At 49.7% G+C, this 20,485-nt stretch overlaps 1 protein-coding gene across 3 annotated transcripts in view; it reads left to right on the top strand.

Annotated features, from left to right (window-relative positions):
• Window positions 1-1,391: 1,391 nt before the first annotated feature.
• Window positions 1,392-20,485, top strand: part of SLC1A7 (solute carrier family 1 member 7) — a 47,557-nt gene continuing 28,463 nt past the window's right edge. For 2 of the 3 annotated variants that reach the window (XM_075998486.1, XM_075998493.1), the window contains exons 1-2: window positions 1,407-1,541; window positions 10,207-10,286. In XM_075998486.1, coding sequence (XP_075854601.1) covers window positions 1,407-1,541; window positions 10,207-10,286 — 215 coding nt within the window. Of the gene's footprint in view, window positions 1,542-10,206; window positions 10,287-20,485 lie in introns of all 3 variants that reach the window. The other variant, XM_012776280.2, reaches the window with a different exon arrangement.

Below are 20,485 nucleotides of genomic sequence, written 5' to 3'. Positions count from 1 at the left end.
GGAGGCAGCCCCTCCGTGTACCCGACACCTGCTACGTCCCCACCCCCACTGCAGACTTCACTCCCTGCTGCCGCCCAACTGCCCCTAATGAGATTACAGATTCCTGGTGAAATAGACGAGGGTTAATTCTCCCTGGCTTTAAAGGGCAGGCCAGGCCACAAGAAATAGCAAAAAAGAAACCCTTTCTCCACAGTGCTAAGCATGATGACGACCCTAACAGCCCTGCCCCTGTTCAGCACTCGAGAGCTCGCCCTGCTCTCCCAGATACTCTCTGGGCGGACTGTCATGCCAGCCCCGAGGAAGTAGATGCTGTTATTATCTCTGCTGATTATCATCACCTTGGATGGGGAACTCAGGCACAGTGAGATGAAATGTCCCGGCTGGGGTCACACAGCTAGTAAGTGGCCGAGCAGGGACTTGAATGCAGGTCTCTTGGGCTCTGTCGTCTTTAATAAAAATAATAGGCCCTTAGAACCTACAGTGCCCAGCGTTAGGCTTAAAACAGCCCCGAGGAGTATGCATCCCATTACACAGTGAGTGGCACAGCCCACGTTTGAGCTCAGGTCCGCTGGACTCAAATCCTCCTTCCTCAGTATACCGCCAAGCGCCTTTGAGCCCATCTACAGGTTCGTGCAGTGGAAACCAAACCCACCTAGGCCTGAATTCCACTCTGCTGCTCACTAGCTCTGTGAGTGTGGCCAAGGGACTCTGGCTTCTGCAGTCTCAGTCTCCTTTTCAGTATAGTGAAGGTGGGAACCCTCAGGTCTCTGGGCCGAGTCCCTGTGGTTAGCACAGGTGGAACCGCAAGACCAGGCCTGGCACACAGCGCATGCCCATTGCTCTCCCAGCCCCGCACCCCCCCTCCCATCTCCTTCCTCTGTGAAATGGTGATATGGACAGTGCTTACTTCTTGGGTGTGGTATTATGATTAAATATGCTAAAACAAGTAAAATGCTTCTAGAATGGCACCTGGTACACAGCAAATGCTTAATGAATGTTGGCAATGACTGGTATCTTATTGCCTTACTTTCAATTTTTTCTGGAATAGAGTGGGGTAAATAAAACTGACCGCGCAAATGTTCCTCTTGCTCCTCCACCAGTACCTGGTCCACCCCTCTGTTAAAGAGGAGCGCTTGGCTTGGAGGTCCAAACTCCCAGATCACGTGCCTGCTCTAGTTTCCCAGGCCCTAATCTTCTCCCAGCTCCTAATGATGCAGCTGGTAATAGGATTGTGGATTCCCTCTGGGCGGCCACACAGGCCATGGCCGTGGGGCTGGGGACTGGTGCTTAGCAACTCCAGCCACCTGCCTGCTGAGGAGCCGAGCCCTCAGCCCAGACCCCTGCCCCTGGCTGGCCTCACGTGCATGGAATGGTGCTGTGCCCCTTGCCAGCAGGCCAGGCTCACCATGGTGCCAGGCGCCGTCCTGGCGCGGGGCAGGGACGTGTGCAGGCGGAATGGGCTGCTCATCCTGTCCGTGCTGTCTGTCATCGTGGGCTGCCTCCTCGGCTTCTTCCTGAGGACCCGGCGCCTCTCACCACAGGTCAGCCCCTGGGGCGTCTCAGGGTCCCTGTCTAGGAGGGGTGTGTGGGCCTGCAGGCTCTTACTCCATGTCCCCTGTGACACGACAGTGCATGAGTCCCTTTGCCTCTGGGTCTCGGTTTTCTCATCTGTAACATGAGTGTGATAAATACCTTGCAGGACTGGGCTGAGGAAATGATTACAAACCCAGGATGACCGGTGACTGAAAGGCAAGGATGCCTCATCAGAAGCACTGCAAGGCTAGGAGCGGTGGTCGGGGGAAGGTTGGGGTCTCATAATAGTCAGAGAAGACACCGAGAACACCTCCTAAAGGCAGCTCGTAGGACTAGGAATCCAGGAGGGGCAGTCTACCCAGAGGAGACAGCAGGTGCGAGGCACAGGGCTGGAGCTCAGGGCTGGCAGGCCCGTAGGCCCCACCACATAGCAGGGACTTGGGGCAACTATGAGCAGCTTGTGAGCAGAAGAGTGACATGGTCAGATCGGAGCTCTGGGAGCTCCCTCGGGCGCTGTGTGGAGGGTGGGGTGGCGGCGGGGCAGGCAGGGGCCAAGTGAGGGGCAGCGTGGGGGAGACATGGCGGCGGGAGGAAAGGGACAGACATGAGACCTGTTTCCAGAAGAGGAAACTCAGGCTGTGGGGCCGAGGGGAGGTGGGGCTGGGGGCCGGGGAGGCACGGCAGGCCCCAGGTTTCTGGCCCCTGTGACTGCCAGGGCAGAGCTGCCTCACCTCGGGAAGGGCCCCTTTTCCTCTCAGCCCGTCTCCTGTGGGGCAGGGAGAGACACTCACATGGCATTATTGGTTTTTTTTATTATTATTATTTTCCAGCATATTGTGGGGGTACAAATGTTAAGGTTATGTATATTGCCCATGTCCCCCCAGCCCCCTTGAATCAGAGCTTCAAGTGTGTCCATCCCCCAGATGGTGCACATCGCACTCATTATGTTTGTGTATACCCATCCCCTCCTCCCCCACCTGCCCGACACCCGATAAATGTTATTCCTATATGTCCACTTAGGTATTGGTGTCTCTGTTAATACTAATTTGCTGGTGAGTACATGTGGTTCTTGTTTTTCCAATCTTGGGATACTTCACTTAGTAGAATGGGTTCCAGCTGTATCCAGGAAAATACAAGAGGTGCTATATCACCATTGTTTCTTAAAGCTGAGTAGTATTCCATGGTATACATACACCACATTTTATTGATCTACTCTTGTATTGATGGGCACTTTGACTCACATGGCATTAAAGAAATCATTCTGATGCTTGTTAAGACAGTAAGGAAGACTCTATTTAGGACTGTTGCCACAGGTGTCAGGACCTCCTGCAGGAGAGAGACGGGACTCAACTACAAAACAACAAAGGCAGCTGAGGATTGACAGCCAAGGAGCAGAGTGAGCGGGTCGGTGGATGGAAAATGACCAGGAGGAGACATCCAGGGTGGGGGCTTCTTGCTGAAGGCAGGCCAGGGTGACCAGACATTGAGTGTGGGCTGAGGGATCTTACAGATAAGGAGGGTGATGAAGGGTGGGGATCCTCACTCGGCAGGATTCTTGCTACAACTGGACCATGCAGGCCAAAGACAACTCCCAATCGAAAAGAGGGCACAGAGGAGCCTGTATCAAGTTTGCTCAAGGAGAGAGTCCTTGTCACTGGGCTCCTGAAGGATTCCTTATTCCAAAAAATTCCTCTTCCTATAGCTCACTGAAATTTAATTCTCTCTCTACGACTGGGGCTCAAGGAACCAGACTTTGTTGGGAGTTGAGCCCACTATTACTATAGTAACCCTGTTAAGCCTCGAGGAGTTATTTAGGGAGAAGCTTGAACTCTGGAGGCAAAGAAACCCTTGACTTTGACCCTGCTAGTAAATGGCTGGGCAAAATCCCATCTTCTCTCTGGGCCTCAGTTTCCTTATCTGTAAAATGGGGTAGGGCAGTATATGTATACTAGAATTATCACAGGGAATAAACCAAGGATTCATCAGTGCCCAGCATACAGTAAGTGCCAACTGATTGTTACTTCATCCCTCCCTCCTTTATCACCTGTCAAAGTCCTACCTACATCAGGAACCATCTCATATTCCGTATCGTTTAAAAAGTCTCCCAGACCTGTTTGTGCCTGAAATATTATCCTCCCACACTCACACCAAACACATTCCTCCACTGTGCCCCACCTGCTGGCTACCTTGCCTCAGCTGGTTACGCAGGTGCCTGTTTCTCCCACCAGACTGCAAACCGCTGAGCACCAACCACGTGGGCTTTCTTGAACCACAGGGTGAGCGTAGATCAGTGTCGGGCACAGAGAGAACACTCAATTATTTGCTGTAATTAACTAGAAATGGAACAACAATCTGCTCTCTTTAATTTTTCTCATCAAAAAAAAATATATATATATATATATTTCCTGCAGGAAGATTATTTTGCAAAAACAAATTGGAATGCCTATTATTAAAAGCCAAATCATCTGGGGCCTCCTTTGCCAAAGCTGCCGTCCCCATCTGTTTGGAAATGCAAACATATTCCGGTCTGGATTAATCTGCCAGATAAATCGAAGGAAGGATGTGGAGCCTTATAACAATTATTTGGCAGGAATTGGCTTTCTCAGCATCTTACTTTGAAATCCAGTATTTCTCTGTTTGATCTCTTTGCCTGTGACTCAGAAACTAAACCCTTCTTCTTTTGTAGGCTTACGCAATAAGCAAAAATCATAAACAATTTGGAAAATGGTAGAATGTTCTATTTGTGAAAAGAACTTACAAAATCACAGGATTTTTCTCTTTGGAGCATCTCATTTAAAAATTTGAACCATTTTGAGATTTCCAGTTAAACCATGGCAAATCACAATTGCATTCGTTTTCTTCTCCTTCCTAGAATTCCACTAATATCATAGTAATGGAATTTTTTAAAGATAAAAACCACCAAGAACAAAGAGATTATAGAAGGGGACAGTTGAGAAAAGAAATTGAGAGACTACAAGTCAGGCAAGATAGAAGTAGTTGGAATGAGCTCATTTAGCAGAGCACAGGAAACCAAAGTCTTATGTCTGTAGAGATTGATACCAGGTCAGTTTGTCTTGCAGAGCTCCAGAGGCTCTGGATGTAAAAGTGCAAGGTGCTGCATTGGCCAGGGGCCAGGCATGGATTTGAAAGTAGAGTCAGAATTTTGTAGCCAGAGCAGTTAGGGCCTTCATGTAGACAGGGGACTCCTCATCCACCCATCTCTGCCCACCCCACTGCCTGCCCCGAGGAACCAGGGAGGCCTGCCTTGGGATATTAGGCCCACCTGTGTGTCTTGGGCGGGGCAATGGGAAGGCACATGCTTCAAACTAATTGGCAGACACCCGCGTTCTAAATTCGAGCTCCCCAGCTTAAAGACTGCTGTCAGTTGCATTTGGGCATAGCCCAGTTCCCTGTAGGAAGAGACTTCTCTCACTGAAGCCTCAGAGAAAAGATCTCTAAATTCTGCTATAAAAGAGATTTCTCTACCATCCCACCTAGCCCCAGTGAAAAAACCATTCGTCACCTGTCACTTTGCCCTGAGGGGCCCTCTGCTCACAAGCCCCACTCATACACACAGAAGTTGAGTGCTTCAAACTTATATATGAGCAAAATGCCAAAGTCACCAGAAATTTTAGGAAAGCTGCTAACATGAAAGAGACTGAACAAAGAGAAAAGAGGATCTCTGAGGAAGCAGAGACAATGCAGGGAGTAGAAAACTTTTGACCACTTTGGTACAAGCATCGACTATAGTGGATAGCCACAGATGAATGTGCACAGCCGAGCGTCGACTTTAGCATTAATAACAAAACTTGACTTTTCTAATTTTTCATTTGTCAAAATAAAATTGTGAACATTTAAAAATAACGTAATAAAAACATATATGTATATGTTGCCTATTCTGATTTACATCACAAGTAAAGCTGCCTGTAAAGTAAAACAAGCTTTCAGTGCTTTAAAGCTTTCCTCATCACACAAGAGCAAAACAGGTTCGTCGTCAATGCACAGCACAGACTATCGTGCAGACTATGAGCGCGGGCTGTGGGCGAGGTTTCGCGGCCGGTGAGCGCCGTACAGAAGTGGTTAAAATCTCTCCTGAAGCTCTTCGGAGCCATGAGTGAAGACATGGTTACCATAAAGCAGAATGGGGTGCTAAAAACAACGAGCAATCAGAGAATGAGTTTTGGGGAATCAAAAATATAAGAGCCAAGATTAAAATGTTAATAGCTGGGATAAAGTTGTGGAAATCTCCTAGAAAATAAAAAAAGAGAGATGAAAATGGAAAAAGAAAATATAAGAAAATGGGAATGTCCAACATCCAACTATCTAATAACAGTTGTAGAGAAAGCTGACAGAGAAAATGGAGGAGAGAAAAATTTTGCAGAGCATATAAGAAAGTTTCTCAGAAGTGAAAGGGAACATGGCACTATAAAGTTAAAAAGAAAAAGAAAGAAAAGAGAGAGAGAGAAAGAAAAGAAAAAGAAAAGAAAAGCCGGCCAGCCCCAGGCTATGGCACATCTCCATGAAATTACAGAAAAGTGGAGATAGACAATCCTCAAATGGTTCTGAGGGAATAAAATAGGTGTCATCTGAGGAAGAGGAAACAATGGCTTAAGCAAGGAAGGTAGAAGGCAGAGAAATTCCTTCGAAACTTAAAGGGGAAATTATTTTCAACTAGGAATCTTACATATGCCCAGACTAGCATCAGAGAGAAAGGTAGGATAAAGGAATTTTCATTCACCTAAGGACTCAGGTCTAAGTTTCTCTGCTATTCACCCTTACTCAGGAAGCTGCCAAAAGAGATGTTCCAGCAAATTCAGTAAGTAAACCAGGAGGACAAGGGATCCAGGAAACAGGAGTCTTGTACAGGATAAAGTCCTGGAATGACAGTGAAGATACCCAGGACAGCCGCTGGGCTTGAGAGCAGTCAGTTCAGACTGGGACAGGAAGATGGAGACCTCTTGGACTGAGGTCCCCGGGTGGATTAAAAGGAAACTGATGTGCTTGAGTGTGTAGAAAATACTAGGGTTAGGCATTTTTTTTATTTCAAAAAAATTAGGGGTACAAGTTTGTTACATGGATGAATTGTGACATGCTAAAGTCAGGGCTTTCAATATACCCATCTGAAATATTGTACATTGCACTGGAAAGGTAGATTTTTTTTATCCCTCCCCCATACTCTTCCCACTTCTTAGTTTTCAATGTCCATTACACCACTTTGTGACCATATATATCCCTGCTCGCCTCCCACTTACGAGTGAGAACATGTGGTGTTTGTTTTTCCATTCCTGAGATACTTCACTTAGGATGATGGTCTCCAGCTCCATCCAAGTTGCTGCAAAGGACACTATTTCATTCCTTTTTATGGCTGAGTACTACTTCATGGTATATATATACCACATTTTCTTTATCCACTCACCAGTTGATGGACACTTAAGTTGGTTCCATATCATTGCAATTGTGAGTTGTGCTATGATAAACATTGGGGTGCAGGCGTCTGTTTAATAAAATGACTTCTTTCTCTTTAGGTAGATACCCAGTAGTGGGATTGCTGGAGCAGAATGGTGGGGCTACTTTTAGTTTTTTGAGGAATGTCCATACTGCTTTTCATAGAGGTTGTACTAATTTACATTCTCATCAACACTCTATAAGCATTACCTGTTCACCACGTCTGCTCTAACATCTATTATTTTTTTGACTTTTTAATAATGGCGATTCTGACAGGGTTAAGGTAGTATCTCGTTGTGGTTTTAATTTGCATTTTCTTGATGAATAGTGATGCTGAACATTTTTTCATGTTTTTTTTCCCTTTGTATATCTTTTGAAAAATGTCTATTCATGTCTTTTGTCCACTTTTTAATGAGGTTATTCATTTTTTTCTTGCTAACTTGTTTGAATTTTTCATAGATTCTGGATATTAGTTCTTTGTCAGATATATAGTTTGTGAATATTTTCTCCCATTCTGTAGGTTGTTTATTTACTCTGTTGATTATTTCCTTTGCTGTACAGAAACTTTGTTGTTTAATTAAGTCCTATTTATTTGTTTTTGTTGTTGCTATATTTGCTTTTGGGGTCTTATTCATAAATTCTTTGCCTAGGCCAATGCCCAGATGAGTTTTTCCTTGGTTTTCTTCTAGACTTTTTATAGTTTCAGGTCTTACATTTAAGTCTTCAATCCATCTTGAGTTAATTTTTGCATATGGCGAGAGATAGGGTTCTTACGGGCATTTTAATAGACATGTTAAAATGTTTGGAAGATATTAATGGGCAATTCTCAGAAAATAAGATAAATAAAAATCAGTCAATTAACTTCCGAGGGAAAATGAAGGTTGTATAAGCTAGGAGGCATGGTTGCAGCACATGACTTGGCTCAATAATGAACAATATTTGGTGATACAAATATTGAAAGCTTTGACTATTGGTTTGCCCCAAATTTGATGTAAATATAATGGTGAAATGGGAGAAGAAAAAGGAGGTTGGAACTAAGTCCTCATCAATCATGGCAGGAAATTTAATAAATGTCCAAATGATAAATCAAGAAATAGAATTATATAGTCAGTTATGGAATTATAATTAAGGAAAATAAAAGAAATATCAATAGTATTGTAACCATATTATTTAGAAATATCAACACTAGGGGAAATAGCTCAAGGACTTGAAAGAGTTTTGGGAAATTAAAAATATAAGAGCCAAGATTAAAATGTCGATAGCTGGGATAAGGTTGTGGAAATCTCCCAGAAAGTAAAACAAAAAGAGATGAAAATGGAAAAAGAAAATATAAGAAAATTGGAATGTCCAACATCCAACTATCTAGTAACAGCTGTAGAGAAAGCTGACGGAGAAAATGGAGGAGAGAAAAATTGGGGGGTAGGAATAGACAGAGCTGAGGAAGGAGCTACATTTTTATCATTGAGCACTTTTTAACTTAAAGAATATATACATGGATTAAAGTTAATTAAAAATATGGTCATGGTGGGTATATTTCTTTAAAAAGAAGATTTTCTGGTTGGAAACGATAGCAGAAGGGAACTACTAGGTAGTGCTGTGGCTGACATTCGGTGGGCGAGCCACCTCTCTCCTGGTTCACCTTCATCCTCTATGAAATGAGTGGCCTGGACTAGAGGATCTCTGTGACCCTGTCACAGTGCCAACATTCTGCAGCTTGGGGCTCTTCAAACCATCAGATCATTAGCCAAGTATGTTTGGCTTTGGTTAACAAAAAAAAAAAGTTGCGAGAACAAAAATGTAATGTGGCTGGTGTTTGAAAGTCCATTTATCTGCCTCCCCCTCTGAAGAAAGTGGCCCTAAGCTGGGGTTGCCAGAAATAGCAAAACTAAATTAAATTTAGAAATTTAAACACAGCACCCTCAGTTAAACTGGACATTCAGATAAACAACAAATCATTTTTTGAGTATAAGTAAAAAATGAATTATTTGTTATCTGAAAAGCCAATTTAGCCAGGCTCATGGGTCCCTTGGGCTTCAGTAGACAGGTGCCGGCCACACGGCCCTGTTCTTCCGGTAACAGCTGACTGGGCGAGGATGTGGCACCCCAAGACCCATGGATGGGATGTAGCCAGCACCCGCAAAGGGGCTGCCATAGAATTCAGCCCGATAGGGGCTCTTGATACTGAGTGGTGTACCCCGCCCCCCCATCCAATGCAGTCCTCCCTCTTTCGGCATTTAGGGGAGAAGCGCCATAGAATGGACCCAAGCAGATGGAGAAACTGAGGCACAACAAGGCCGTGGGCTGCTAATGCACCAGCCTCTTCATTAACCAGGCTGGGAGCTTCTGGGGCAGGAACCATGCTCATTCATCTGAGGGTACCAGAAGGCTGCCTAGCACAGTGTGGGTTGCATGAATGTCCACAGTGCAGACAACACGCAGCCCTGCCCTCCTGCCACTTACCATCTGAGACAGATTTTATCCCACAGGTAGGCAGGTGAACGGTGCAGACGCAGGGAACACTGGCATTTACTGGGATCACTGAGCATCTCCTCCCAGACAGGCGCTACGCTAAGTGCTTGTGTGCCTGCTCTCATTCAAGCTCATCCAGCGAGTTCTCACTCAGTGACCCTGTGGGGGTCCCCCCATTATCCACAGTTTCACGTTCCATGGTTTCAGTCACCTGTGGTCAAAGTTGGTCCAAAAATGGGTGAGCAAAGTACACTAAGATATTTTGAGAGAGAGACCACATTCACATAACTTTTATTACAGTATGTTGTTCTAATTGTTCTATTTTAGTATTAGTTATTATTGTTAATCTCTTACATAGCCTGATTTATAAATTAAACTTTATCAATAAATATGTATTTATAGGAAAAAAACAGACTATCTGCAGTTTCAAGCATCCACTGGGGGTCTTGGAATGCGTCCCCTGAGAATAAGGGGGGACTACGGTAGTTATCACCGTCGTGTTACAGATGAGAAAAACTCAAAACTCAGAGCGGTCACAGGAGATGCTTCGGGCCGCACAGCTGGTTTTGGCAGGGTGGGGGTTGCCAGGGTCGGATCCCAGGTCTGTCTGGTCCCAAAGCTGGTTCTTTCTGCATGGACTCAGTTGCCATGGGCTCGACGGGAGAGCTCAGGCGAGGGAGTGCTTTGAAGGTGGTAAGGACTTAAGCAACTGGGAAGTCTGCGTCACCTGCTGGAACCCAGCTCTTGCTGTGCTTTCAGGAAATTAGCTACTTCCAGTTCCCTGGAGAGCTCCTGATGAGGATGCTGAAGATGCTCATCCTACCGCTGGTGGTCTCCAGGTGAGGGGCAGGGTGTTTGGCTCGCTGGGCTGGGGCGGGGAGAGGGGAGGGCAGATTCTGTCTATGCCCTGCTCCTGCCACGGGGGCCGGGCAGCAACTGCAGGCCCCAGGAGTGGCGGGGCTGTGGAGCCTCTATGGACAGTGTCATGGGCTGCTGGATTCTGGGTCATTCAGTGGCACTAGTCATTTTAGTCTCATCCGGTGGACGTTTCAGTGGACTGAGCAAGTGATTTGGAGTCATAGCACATGACCTGAGCCCAGGATAGCTCACGGCCAGGGAGTTTGGGGATCGTATCCCAGAGGAGGGGGCTCATGTATGGGGACAAGGCAGGGAAGGACAATGAACTCTGGAGATGTCCAGGCTCCGCTGTGTACTGCACGGGCTGGGTGGCCTTGGACAAGTTACGAAGCCTCTCTAAGCCTCAGTTTCCTCACCTGTAAAATGGGAATAATAGCACCTACTTCAAAGGGTTGTCATGAAGACTGTAGGTTGTGTATGCTAAAGGTTCAGGAGGCTGGGTCTCAGGAAGGTGAGGGAAGGATAGCAGGAGGGGAATTTGCAGAGTGGGCTCCTACTCAATCACGAAAGGCCTTGAACGCCAGGCTAAAGAGCCAGACTTTCCCCGGGAGGCCAAGTCATTCTCCGTGGACATCACTGGCAATCCCTTGGCCCCTACCACTGGTGTGTTAGGTGACCTTGGGCAAGCCCTGCCCCTCAGATTTTCTCAGATTTTCCAGATGGACGATGAGCTGGCTGCTCCAGGTGGGATCTAAGAGCCTTTGCTCTGAGGCCATGGGTTTGGAACCTGCACCTCCCAAGACTCCTCTGTGGGGAGGAAAGTGGACAAGCCCCGAGTCGTGGAGATGTGACCCTGCTGCTGAGGAGGGAGCCCGCCCTCTGCCCTCTCCCTCTTGCAAGGTGGAGATAACGCTCCTTAGGCCAAGGGCGCCAGATAATGGTACTCTGTGCTGTCCTCTCCCCAGGGAGGCTCTCGCAGACAGCATTTAGATCTCTCAGGACTCAGCCTTCAAGGCTCTGCTGAAATGCAACCTCCCTCAGGAAGCCTTCCCTGACTCCGCAACCCGCTCTGGTTATTGTCTCCTCTTTATGCATCTTTTGAGTCATTCGCTGAGTCCGTGAATCTGTGAAGGTCACCAGCGCCCTCCGCATTGCTAAATCTAATGGACACTCGCAGTTCTTCCACGTGACCTCTCCACGGCAGCTGAGCCAGCTCTCTCACGCCCTTGTGAAGCACTCTTCCCTGTGGCCTCACCCTCTCCTGACGTTTTGCTGCTCCCTGCCCCCATCCCAGCTCTCTCCTCTACTCAACTCCCCAGGGGCTCGGTGTCTCAGGCCCTTTCTCCTCTAGCCTTGTGGCTTTAAGTGCCACCTACCAGCCCGGTGCTCCCAGACACAGCCCTCCTCCCAAGCTCTCCTCCGGGCTCCACACCCGATTGAGCAACTACGTAGTTGACATCTCAACTTGGATGTTTCACAAGCACTCAAGCTTAATGTCCCCAACTTGTGACTTTTAACCCAGCAAACTGGCCTTTTCCTGTTTTCTGCTCGTCTGTAAGAGGCAGCTCAGTCTGCGGGTGTTCAGGCAAAGCCTCCACAGGTGTTGGTCATCTCTCCTTCCCGCCACCGCCAGCCGTCCGCCACCTCTGCCTCCCCAAGGGAGCACAGCTTCATGCCCGCCCCGCCCAGGTCACTCTCTTCTCACACAGGTGACCTCCACAGTGACCTCGCTGGTGTGTCCTGCTCGGTTCTTGTCCCCATACAACCCAGAAAAGCAGACTGGACCATGCCGCTCCTCGACCTTCCGTGGTGTCCCTGACTTTTAGAACCAACTCTAACGTCATCCGCCTGGGCAAGGAGGCCCTGCATGGTCTGGCCCTGCCTCCCCACCTCATCTCGTGTCACTCACTCCAGCCCCTCCGGCCTGGAGTCCCCCAAGCAGACCAAGCCAAGCCCTGCCTCAGGGTCTGCACACATGCTGTTCCTTCTACATGGAACATCCTCTTCTCCTCCTCTTCCTTCTGGCCTCAACTTGCATGTCACCTCCTCAGCAAGGCCTCCCCACTGGCCCCTTCACACCACCCTGGCTGTCCTTCCTGTGCCCTGTCCCTTTCTCCTGGCACTTGCCATATGTTGTCACTCTATATGTTCCCACTCCTTGACTTGTTTCTTACCTTCCCTGGGCCGCAGCTCTGCAAAGTTGGCAGCACTGCTCTGTTGAGATTCAACTCTGGGTGTCAGCACCCAGCCAGGTGCCTGGCACGTAGTGGGTACGCATTAATACCTGCCCAGTGAATTAATGAATCCAGCAGTCCCGCATCATGCTTTCTGGGTGCCTGGCCCGTTCTCTGTGCTGCACACACTGAGATGCCCGAGGGACGGTTCACAGGCTGTAGAGGAGACTGACGAGAAAGTAGACTGTCCCCAACAACTAATAGCTGTGCTTATGGAGGAAGCAGGGGACCTCGTCGGGAGGCTTTGTCCACCCTTCCTGCTCCTGAGTGCTGCCTGTCACTCAGAACAGAAACATCCCCTTGCGGAGGCCCTTGTGTGCACCCTGGCGTCAGACAGGCCCTGCCGTTTACTGGCTGTGTAACCTTGGGCAGGTCACTCGGCTTTTACCGAACTCCTGCTCAGAAGTCCAAGGCCAGTGTCCTAGACCTGCCTCCACCACGAATGATCGTGAGATTGGGGTCGGGCACCCCACCTGGGCTTCTTTACCCAGTGACTAGGGGCCCGCCGGCTCTCAGGTCCCGGCCCAAGGCCCTGCTCTCCCTCCACTAGACTCCAGTGCGCTCTCTCGGCTGGAAGTGGCAAGTGGTATTAGCTTGAGAAAAGCCAGTGTGTGTTCCCACATGTCATGTTTATTATACAGTTTGGGCTGATGCAGAGCAACCGTGTCACTGAAAAATGGAAGTGCTTTCCAATTTTCCTACCAAGGGAGAACAAAACTTTCACAGGAGAAGATGATGCCTTTCTGAGCCCTAAACCCCAAATCCCTGAACTCTCTTTCCTTTAGCCCAAACTGGTCTATAGTCCGTCCAGCCATCCACACTGTTCCCTGCTGGGCATCCCTACCCTCAAGAAGAAACCACTCTGGTGTGAGGTTGTCCCCGAGGGCAGAGAAAAACCACCTGAACTGCTTGGAGAAATTCGGATATCAGGCCCACCCTGGGCTCCTGAACCAGAACCGCCAAGGAGACCAAGCAGGGATCTGATTTAACTCCAGGTGGCCGGGCGTGGTGGCTCATGCCTATGATCCTAGCACTCTGGGAGGCCAAGGCAGGACAATCACTTGTGCTCAGAAGTTCAAGACCTGCCTGAGCAAGAGTGAGACCCCATTTCTACCAAAAAGAAAAAAAAAAAAAAAGAAATTAAAAGCTCCACAGATGTTCTGACTATTTAAAAACCCCTGACTGTCTTGCGCTCAGACAGGGGCTCTGAGCTGTGAGCAGGAGGCAGGTTTTCTGTGGCATCATTGCTGCAGGGCAGTGGGGGGGAGGCAGGTTCATTTGCTTCCTGTTCTCATGACGCGCGAGTCCGGGCCCCAGAGCTTGGCACCGTGACGATCTGCTGCCACCTCCGCTCCAGGACAGCCAGCTGCCCTTCCCCATGCCAAGTCCCTGGAACCAGGCTGGTCACCCCACCAGTCCTGAGACATGCCACAGGTGTGCCACACCTGTCTCCACACTTCACACTGATCCCCTGCCACAAATGCCACTTCTCCTCCTCTCAATTTAGCGTTAAGTCTCGCCCTGTGTTCAGGACCTCGCTCACGTTTCTGTCTGCAAAGTCCTCCCAGCTCCCCATTTGTTGGCAACCAGTGACGGCCTATCTGCGCCCTGGCACCGTGTGTAACCCTGCACACGCCAAGTGTCGCAAGTTCAAGGCATTCGCAATCGCAGCTGGCAGATGAGATGGGGCACAGGCACATCCATCTGGGCAAACAAACTAGCCTCCCCGTCTGGAATGACCACTCACCTCACCAAACAAGTAGTGCCCCTGCTGAGCGGTAGGGCCGGGGTCGACAGGACCCCTGCGAGGGAAGGGCCGTGTGCGTTGCTGCTTCCATGTGAGACACTGGGAGGGGATCAGGTTCTTCGCTCACTTGTCTTTCATTCTGACCTCATCCAGGTAACAGATTAATGCAGAGCCTGGAAATCTCAAAGAGAGATGATGAGATATAAAGGGGTGTGGACATGACAGTGAGGGTGGACGCGAGGTGGGAGGGCTCGCCACCTGGAAGGGAGACAGTCACGCAGACCTGAGCTCCAGGGAAGGAGGCCCAGTGGGAGGCAGGTGGGACTAGCAGGGTTGAAGACCCGCTCAGTCACTCTTCCCACATTCCAGCATCTTCCACCTCTGTGGCTTCTTTTTTCTAGAATCTACTCTAAGCCCTAGCCTGATCCCTCTGCAGACGGGTGTGCCACAGTCCAGCAGAGTGCAGCCTACCCTTGGCCGGTGGTGGCTTAGTCACAAGGAAGGAGGCGAGCCGGCAGGACTGGCAGGCTTCTCTGCTGATCTGCAAAGGGGGCAGGGCAGGAACAGGGGCTTGATGTGCAAACTAAGATGCTAACCAAGTCTTCTAGCGCCTGAGCCTCGGTGTCCTTATCTGTAAAATGGGAAGAACACCCCCCTTACAAAGTTATCATGAGAATTAAATAAGATAATGTAGCAGCGTATCTCCTGGTATATTATGAATGTCATATCTTTGTTTTTCTAACTTATTAAAATGTCACCAGGCTTCTCCAAGGCCCAGATGTTTCATGAAATCTTCTGCCTCTGTTTCTGCTCCAGCAGGCAGCTGGAGCTTTTTTTTGGATGACTTTTTCCTTCCTCATGGTTTTAAATAGCACCAAAGCTTACTCAGCTGGTCCCCTGGGAAGGCTCCCTTGGCTGAGGTGACGGGGCGTCCCTCAACACCAGTACAGACTGCATGCAGCACCCCACCTCCACCTGCGGCATGTGCACACCTGTGTCCATAGTAGCCTCTGCAGGGCCATGACCAGGTCCCACCCATCTCACACGATGCACGGGCCTGGTGCCCAGAGCCAGTTCCCGTGCTGCGACCATCAAAGCCTCCTTGTTTCCCGTGAATTCTAGGGCAGGGCTCTGCTGGCTCCTCTGCTCGGCATCTCACAAGGTTGCAGTCAAGGTGTCAGCTGGGCTTCATTCTCATCTGGAGGCTCAACCAGGGAAGAATCCACTTTGCAGCTCATTCAGGTTGTGGGCAGATGTGATTTCCCCGTGGCTGTTTGTCTGAGGGCCCATCGTCTTAATGGCTCTCAGCCAGAGACCACCCCTGGGTCCTGGAGGCCCCTGGCCTCCTGGCTGTATCCACAGGGTGGTTCATAACATAGCACTGTACCTCTTCAAGGTGATTATGTCACATGGTCCCAGGAGTGCCATCCAATCACCTTCATCATGTTCTGTTAGAACAAGTTGCAGGGGCCGGGCGCGGTGGCTCACACCTGTAATTCTGGCACTCTGGGAGGTCAAGGTGGGAGGATCGCTTGAGCTCAGGAGTTCGAGACCAGTCTGAGCAAGAGCAAGACCCTGTCTCTAGATTTTAAAAGGAAAAAAAAAAAAAAGTCACAGGACAATCCAGGACATGGCTCATTGGCAACCTCTTTGGCACCAAGGACCAATTTGGCACCATGGAAGACAATTTTTCCATGGACCAGTGTTTTGGGTTGATTCAAATGCATTACATGTATTGTGCAGTCAACCCTCTCTGCTAGTGATAATCTGTATTTCAGCCACTCCCCAGCACTAGCATCACCTCCTCAGCTCCTGCTGTGTGGCCAGTTCCAGGGCCTGGGGGTAGGGGACCACCCCCTTAGGGCATGTCCACCTCCTCCTCTCTACCTCTGCCCAGACCAGCCAGAAATCCTGCCCTTTGTCTTTCAGAGGTCACCCCACTCATGCTGTGTCCCTGGAGTGGGTGGGCTTGGGGTGCTGCTGCTTGGCTTCTGGTCCAAGTGGCTCATCAAGAAATTTTTCTTAAACAAGCACAGCTCCCTTCCGATAAAAGGAGGACTGAAGAATACAACTTTATCTCTGTCATCTGCCCAGTACAGGGTCTGGTACACAGCAGGTGCCTAATAAATGCTTATCAAGTGACTAAAGAGCAACAAGAGGGAAGTTGAAGCAGAGTTCAGAGAAAGTCTCACGAACAACATTTGAACTGACCGTAGAGGAGAGTTAGGAGCTGTCTTTTAAAGATGTTTTTGTACTTTAAAAAGTTAGATAAGCAAATTACAAACATTTTGGATAACAGAAATCATCCTCTCATTTCATGCCCCTAGTTCTGTCACTATTATTTTTTTTCTCTAAATGTTTGTCCTTAATCATTCTTTTTTTTTTTTTTTTTTTGAGACAGAGTCTCTAGCCTTGTTGCCCAGGCTAGAGTGAGTGCCGTGGTGTCAGCCTAGCTCACAGCAACCTCAAACTCCTGGGCTCAGCGATCCTACTGCCTCAGCCTCCCGAGTAGCTGGGACTACAGGCATGTGCCACCATGCCCGGCTAATTTTTTGTATATATATTTTTAGTTGGTCAATTAATTTCTTTCTATTTTTGGTAGAGACGGGGTCTCGCTCAGGCTGGTTTCGAACTCCTGACCTTGAGCAATCCGCCCGCCTCGGCCTCCCAAAGTGCTAGGATTACCTTAATCATTCTTAATAGTGATACTAAAGTCCCCCAGGTCCGGGTGTGGTCCTTGGCTGACTGGTTCAGAAGCTCAACCTGCCTGGGCCCGGCATCCTCTGTTGCTGGCAAGAGGCGACCAGATAAACCCAATGCCAATGAGTTCATTCACAGGGATAAATACACTTGCCAAGGAGGGCCGATGCACACGGCCTCTGGCAGAGCCTTTCTCCCCGTGGGGTCAGCACGTGGGGAGCCCACCGGTTACACCTGTTTACTAGCAGGATCATTTGCTTATCGAATTGTATGACCGGAGTGGCTCTGGGTCTGCCATTTTCAGTTCATTTCTGCCCTCCCCGCCCCCTCCAGCCCTTCGATAGAGTCCCATCATATGTGCATTTCACTGAATGTGATGGCATGTGCTCTGAAAAAGAAAGAAAATCATTTAAATGAGGCAGGAGCTGCCCCTTCTAAGGGCCGTGCCCGGGCGAGTGCTCCACGGGAGAGGAAGGCCAGCCTCGCCCGGCCGGCCTCGGAGCCCTAGTGCCTCTGAGCGTGCGAGCTCCTTCCTGCGGCCAGGGAGACGCCAGGGCGTGAAGAGAGGTGTGTTTGTAGATCGTGGCCTCTGAGTGTGTGCTGACTGCTTCGTCTGCTGTTCACCTAAACACACAACACCCTGCTCCAAGGCTGGAAGAAAAACTGTCTTGAATGAGCTTATATAAATCCATTCCTCCTGAACTCTATGGGCAACTTCAGGGATTTTCAAGGGCAAATTTAGTTACACTTGGTTTCTGCCTTATTTACCGACTTGAAACTGAATATGCTGAGTGTGGCCCTACTCCTCTGTACAAGCAGGAAGCCCCGGGCCTTCTTCTTGAGGCCGTCCCCCCATTGGCCAAGGTCGGCTTCTTTCATTCATTGGAAGTTTCTGGGGCCAAATAGAGAACTGGAACATCGCATCCTGCCCCCAGCCCTGTTGCTCTGGCTCCCTCCACACGGTGTCGCTGTTGAACACAGGCCTGTGTGGTCTGGTAGACATCCGTGCACTGCCGCTCACAGGTGTGTATCCCTGCTCAGCCCACAGGGATGCCTCACTCGGGGCTCCTAGGTCACACCAAAGTGCTCAGTCATTGTTCCTCAAAGCAGCCTCAGTCATGCCCTGAGATTAGCCCCCTGTGGGTTGAGCCCCAACTCCATTTTCCCTCCTGGGGGATCACCCTAAGGGCCTTCAGTGCCAACAGACCTTGGCTGGGGGACTCTAATGTACCACGACACCAACTTCAAATCACAGAGAGCAGGGGTTAGGGCCTCAGTTTTTTTCTTCCCCAAGGACCCTGAGCCTCTCATGCAAATGGGTATACCTTTCCATAACTCCGCAGACCTCACGTTCTCAAGGAGGGGAGCTCCTATCCACCCACAAAAGGCTCCTGTCCCCGGGGCAGTGTGTACCTTCTTACCTTACATTTGCTACTCAAAGGATATTCTTCTCAAAATCAAATTGGCTGCAAGGGGAATTTCACTGCCTACCCAGGAGTATAGAAGCCTCGGACAAAATCTAGAAAACTCTGCCTCACATTACCTGGGCGTAGGAATGAATATAGTATGGATGGGCCTGCCCCAGCACCATGATGCACCTGAACCAGGGCCTCTCTCCCACAGGTGGGGCCTGCACGGTTTGCCACTCTCGGCTTGCTTCCCTGTGCTTCCATCGTGGAGGGACCCCATGCTCATTACACCTTTCTTTAGAAAAGTCAGCCTCTAGGGCCTGGGAGCCTTCCTTTCCTATTCTCCCCCAGGAAGGCCACTTGTCACTACTCTGATCCCTTTTGCTTTTAATTTATAGTCTAGCCCCAAAGCGTTGGCAACTTTCTGTTCCTTTAAGTTCTTGGAGCATACCTTACTGGGATTTCCACAAAAATAAACCTGTAGCTTGATTTTTTGTTTTTTTGTTTTTCACTCCACATGATGCCGTGAGTATTTCCATGCTGCACCCTCATCTTTATGACCCTGTTTTGCTCTTCTGCTCAGGGACCGGTGCAGGGTTTGCAAAGCCCTTTTCCCATCACTAGGCACTTGGGATGCTGCTGGGTACATGGTGGGGCATCTCTCTACGCTCTTAGCCTTAGCCATGAAACAGACACAATGCCACCTGCAAGTTTACAAAGCAGGTGCCAGCAGGTGCTGTGTGTGTGGCTTGTCATGGCCCCACTGAGATGGGGTTTGCGTTTAATCTCAAGAAGTCAACGGATCCTTGTTTTCACACATCCCCAGACAAGAGCGACACCAGGAACCAGGGGTGGGTCGAACCAGCCTCTGGATGCAGCCAGAGCCTCCAATTCTCCACTTGCTTTTTGCCAAACCCTCCTCTCCCCTCGGCTTTCAACTTCTTAAGCCAGGCGGCATTCAAGGCAAACTGAATCCATGTGTTTGTGATTTACTGATGCCGCACACGGCAGCGTTTTGTAAGCTCCACATCACAGCAGAGAAATCCAAGTGTGCATGTGGGTCTGTGTGTGGGTCTGTGGTGTGTGTTGTATTGTGTATGTATCATTTTCCTTTCTATTTCTTATAAGAATTTTAAACTGCTTTTTCTTAGAATCAGGAAGTCATGTTTGGCCAAAGAAACTCAGCGCTCCCTTCTCCCCCTTCCTGAGGAACTCTAGTTTGGCAGAAAACTCCCAAACACCCACGTTCTGACTTATTGGAGATGGTCCTGGGCCAAGCAGCTGTCAAAGTCTGGTTTGGGAGCCAGTGTGCAGGGGGCAGCCACCCGGCTGCCCGGGCCAGGCTGTGGGAGGGAGGCAGGCTGCAGCAGTGGGCAGCCAGCAGCCACGCCGAGTGCAGCCTGTGCTCCTGGACCCTGCCCTCCGGGTCATGGGGCGACCATTCTCAGCCAAGTTCTGCTGAACCTTCCGATGGGAGCCCTGGGATCTGCGTTTGGCCCTCCTGCCCCGTCAGCTGATTGCCTTACTCATCAAGAGGCGAAACGTGGCCCAGCTGTGGGCCGCGGGTGGGGTCAGCCCTTCAGCCTGGTGACTCCGAAGAACTCCCGGGTTCCACCGCCCATCACAAACTTGTGTGCTCCTGCCCCTTCCAGTTAGAGAACTCCTACTCGTCCTTCAAGGCGCCTTCCAGCAGTCGCCTCCTCCAGGAAGCCCAGCCTGATCCCTGGATGCGCCAGCCCCTGCTTCCGGCCTGTCTCAGTGACAGCTGTGGTTGGGGCACTGGTCTAACCCACCTGACAGCCATGCCAGGGAAGCCACCGCTGATGGCAGGGACGACAGTCTGCCGTGCACAGCAGAGGGGCAGCCAGCCATAGACACACTCTAGCTCCCTTACGCCTGACATTCTTTGCCACATGGGTGGGAAAGGGGTAGGAGTTCTGCTCCTGTGGAGTTGAGACTTGGACCTGACCCTGATTCCACTGGGGAGCAAAGCCTTTGTGGCGGGAAATGGTCAAGAAGGGCCAGAGGTTGGACGGTGAGCTCTCTGAGGGCTGCGGCTGCGGCTTCTCCGGTTTTTGCTTTTGATTCCG

The sequence above is a fragment of the Microcebus murinus genome, chromosome 2, assembly GCF_040939455.1.
Source record: "Microcebus murinus isolate Inina chromosome 2, M.murinus_Inina_mat1.0, whole genome shotgun sequence".
Classification (NCBI taxonomy): domain Eukaryota; kingdom Metazoa; phylum Chordata; class Mammalia; order Primates; family Cheirogaleidae; genus Microcebus; species Microcebus murinus.
The sequence above is the reverse complement of the archived record's forward strand: the minus strand, read 5'-3'. Positions and strand labels throughout refer to the sequence as shown.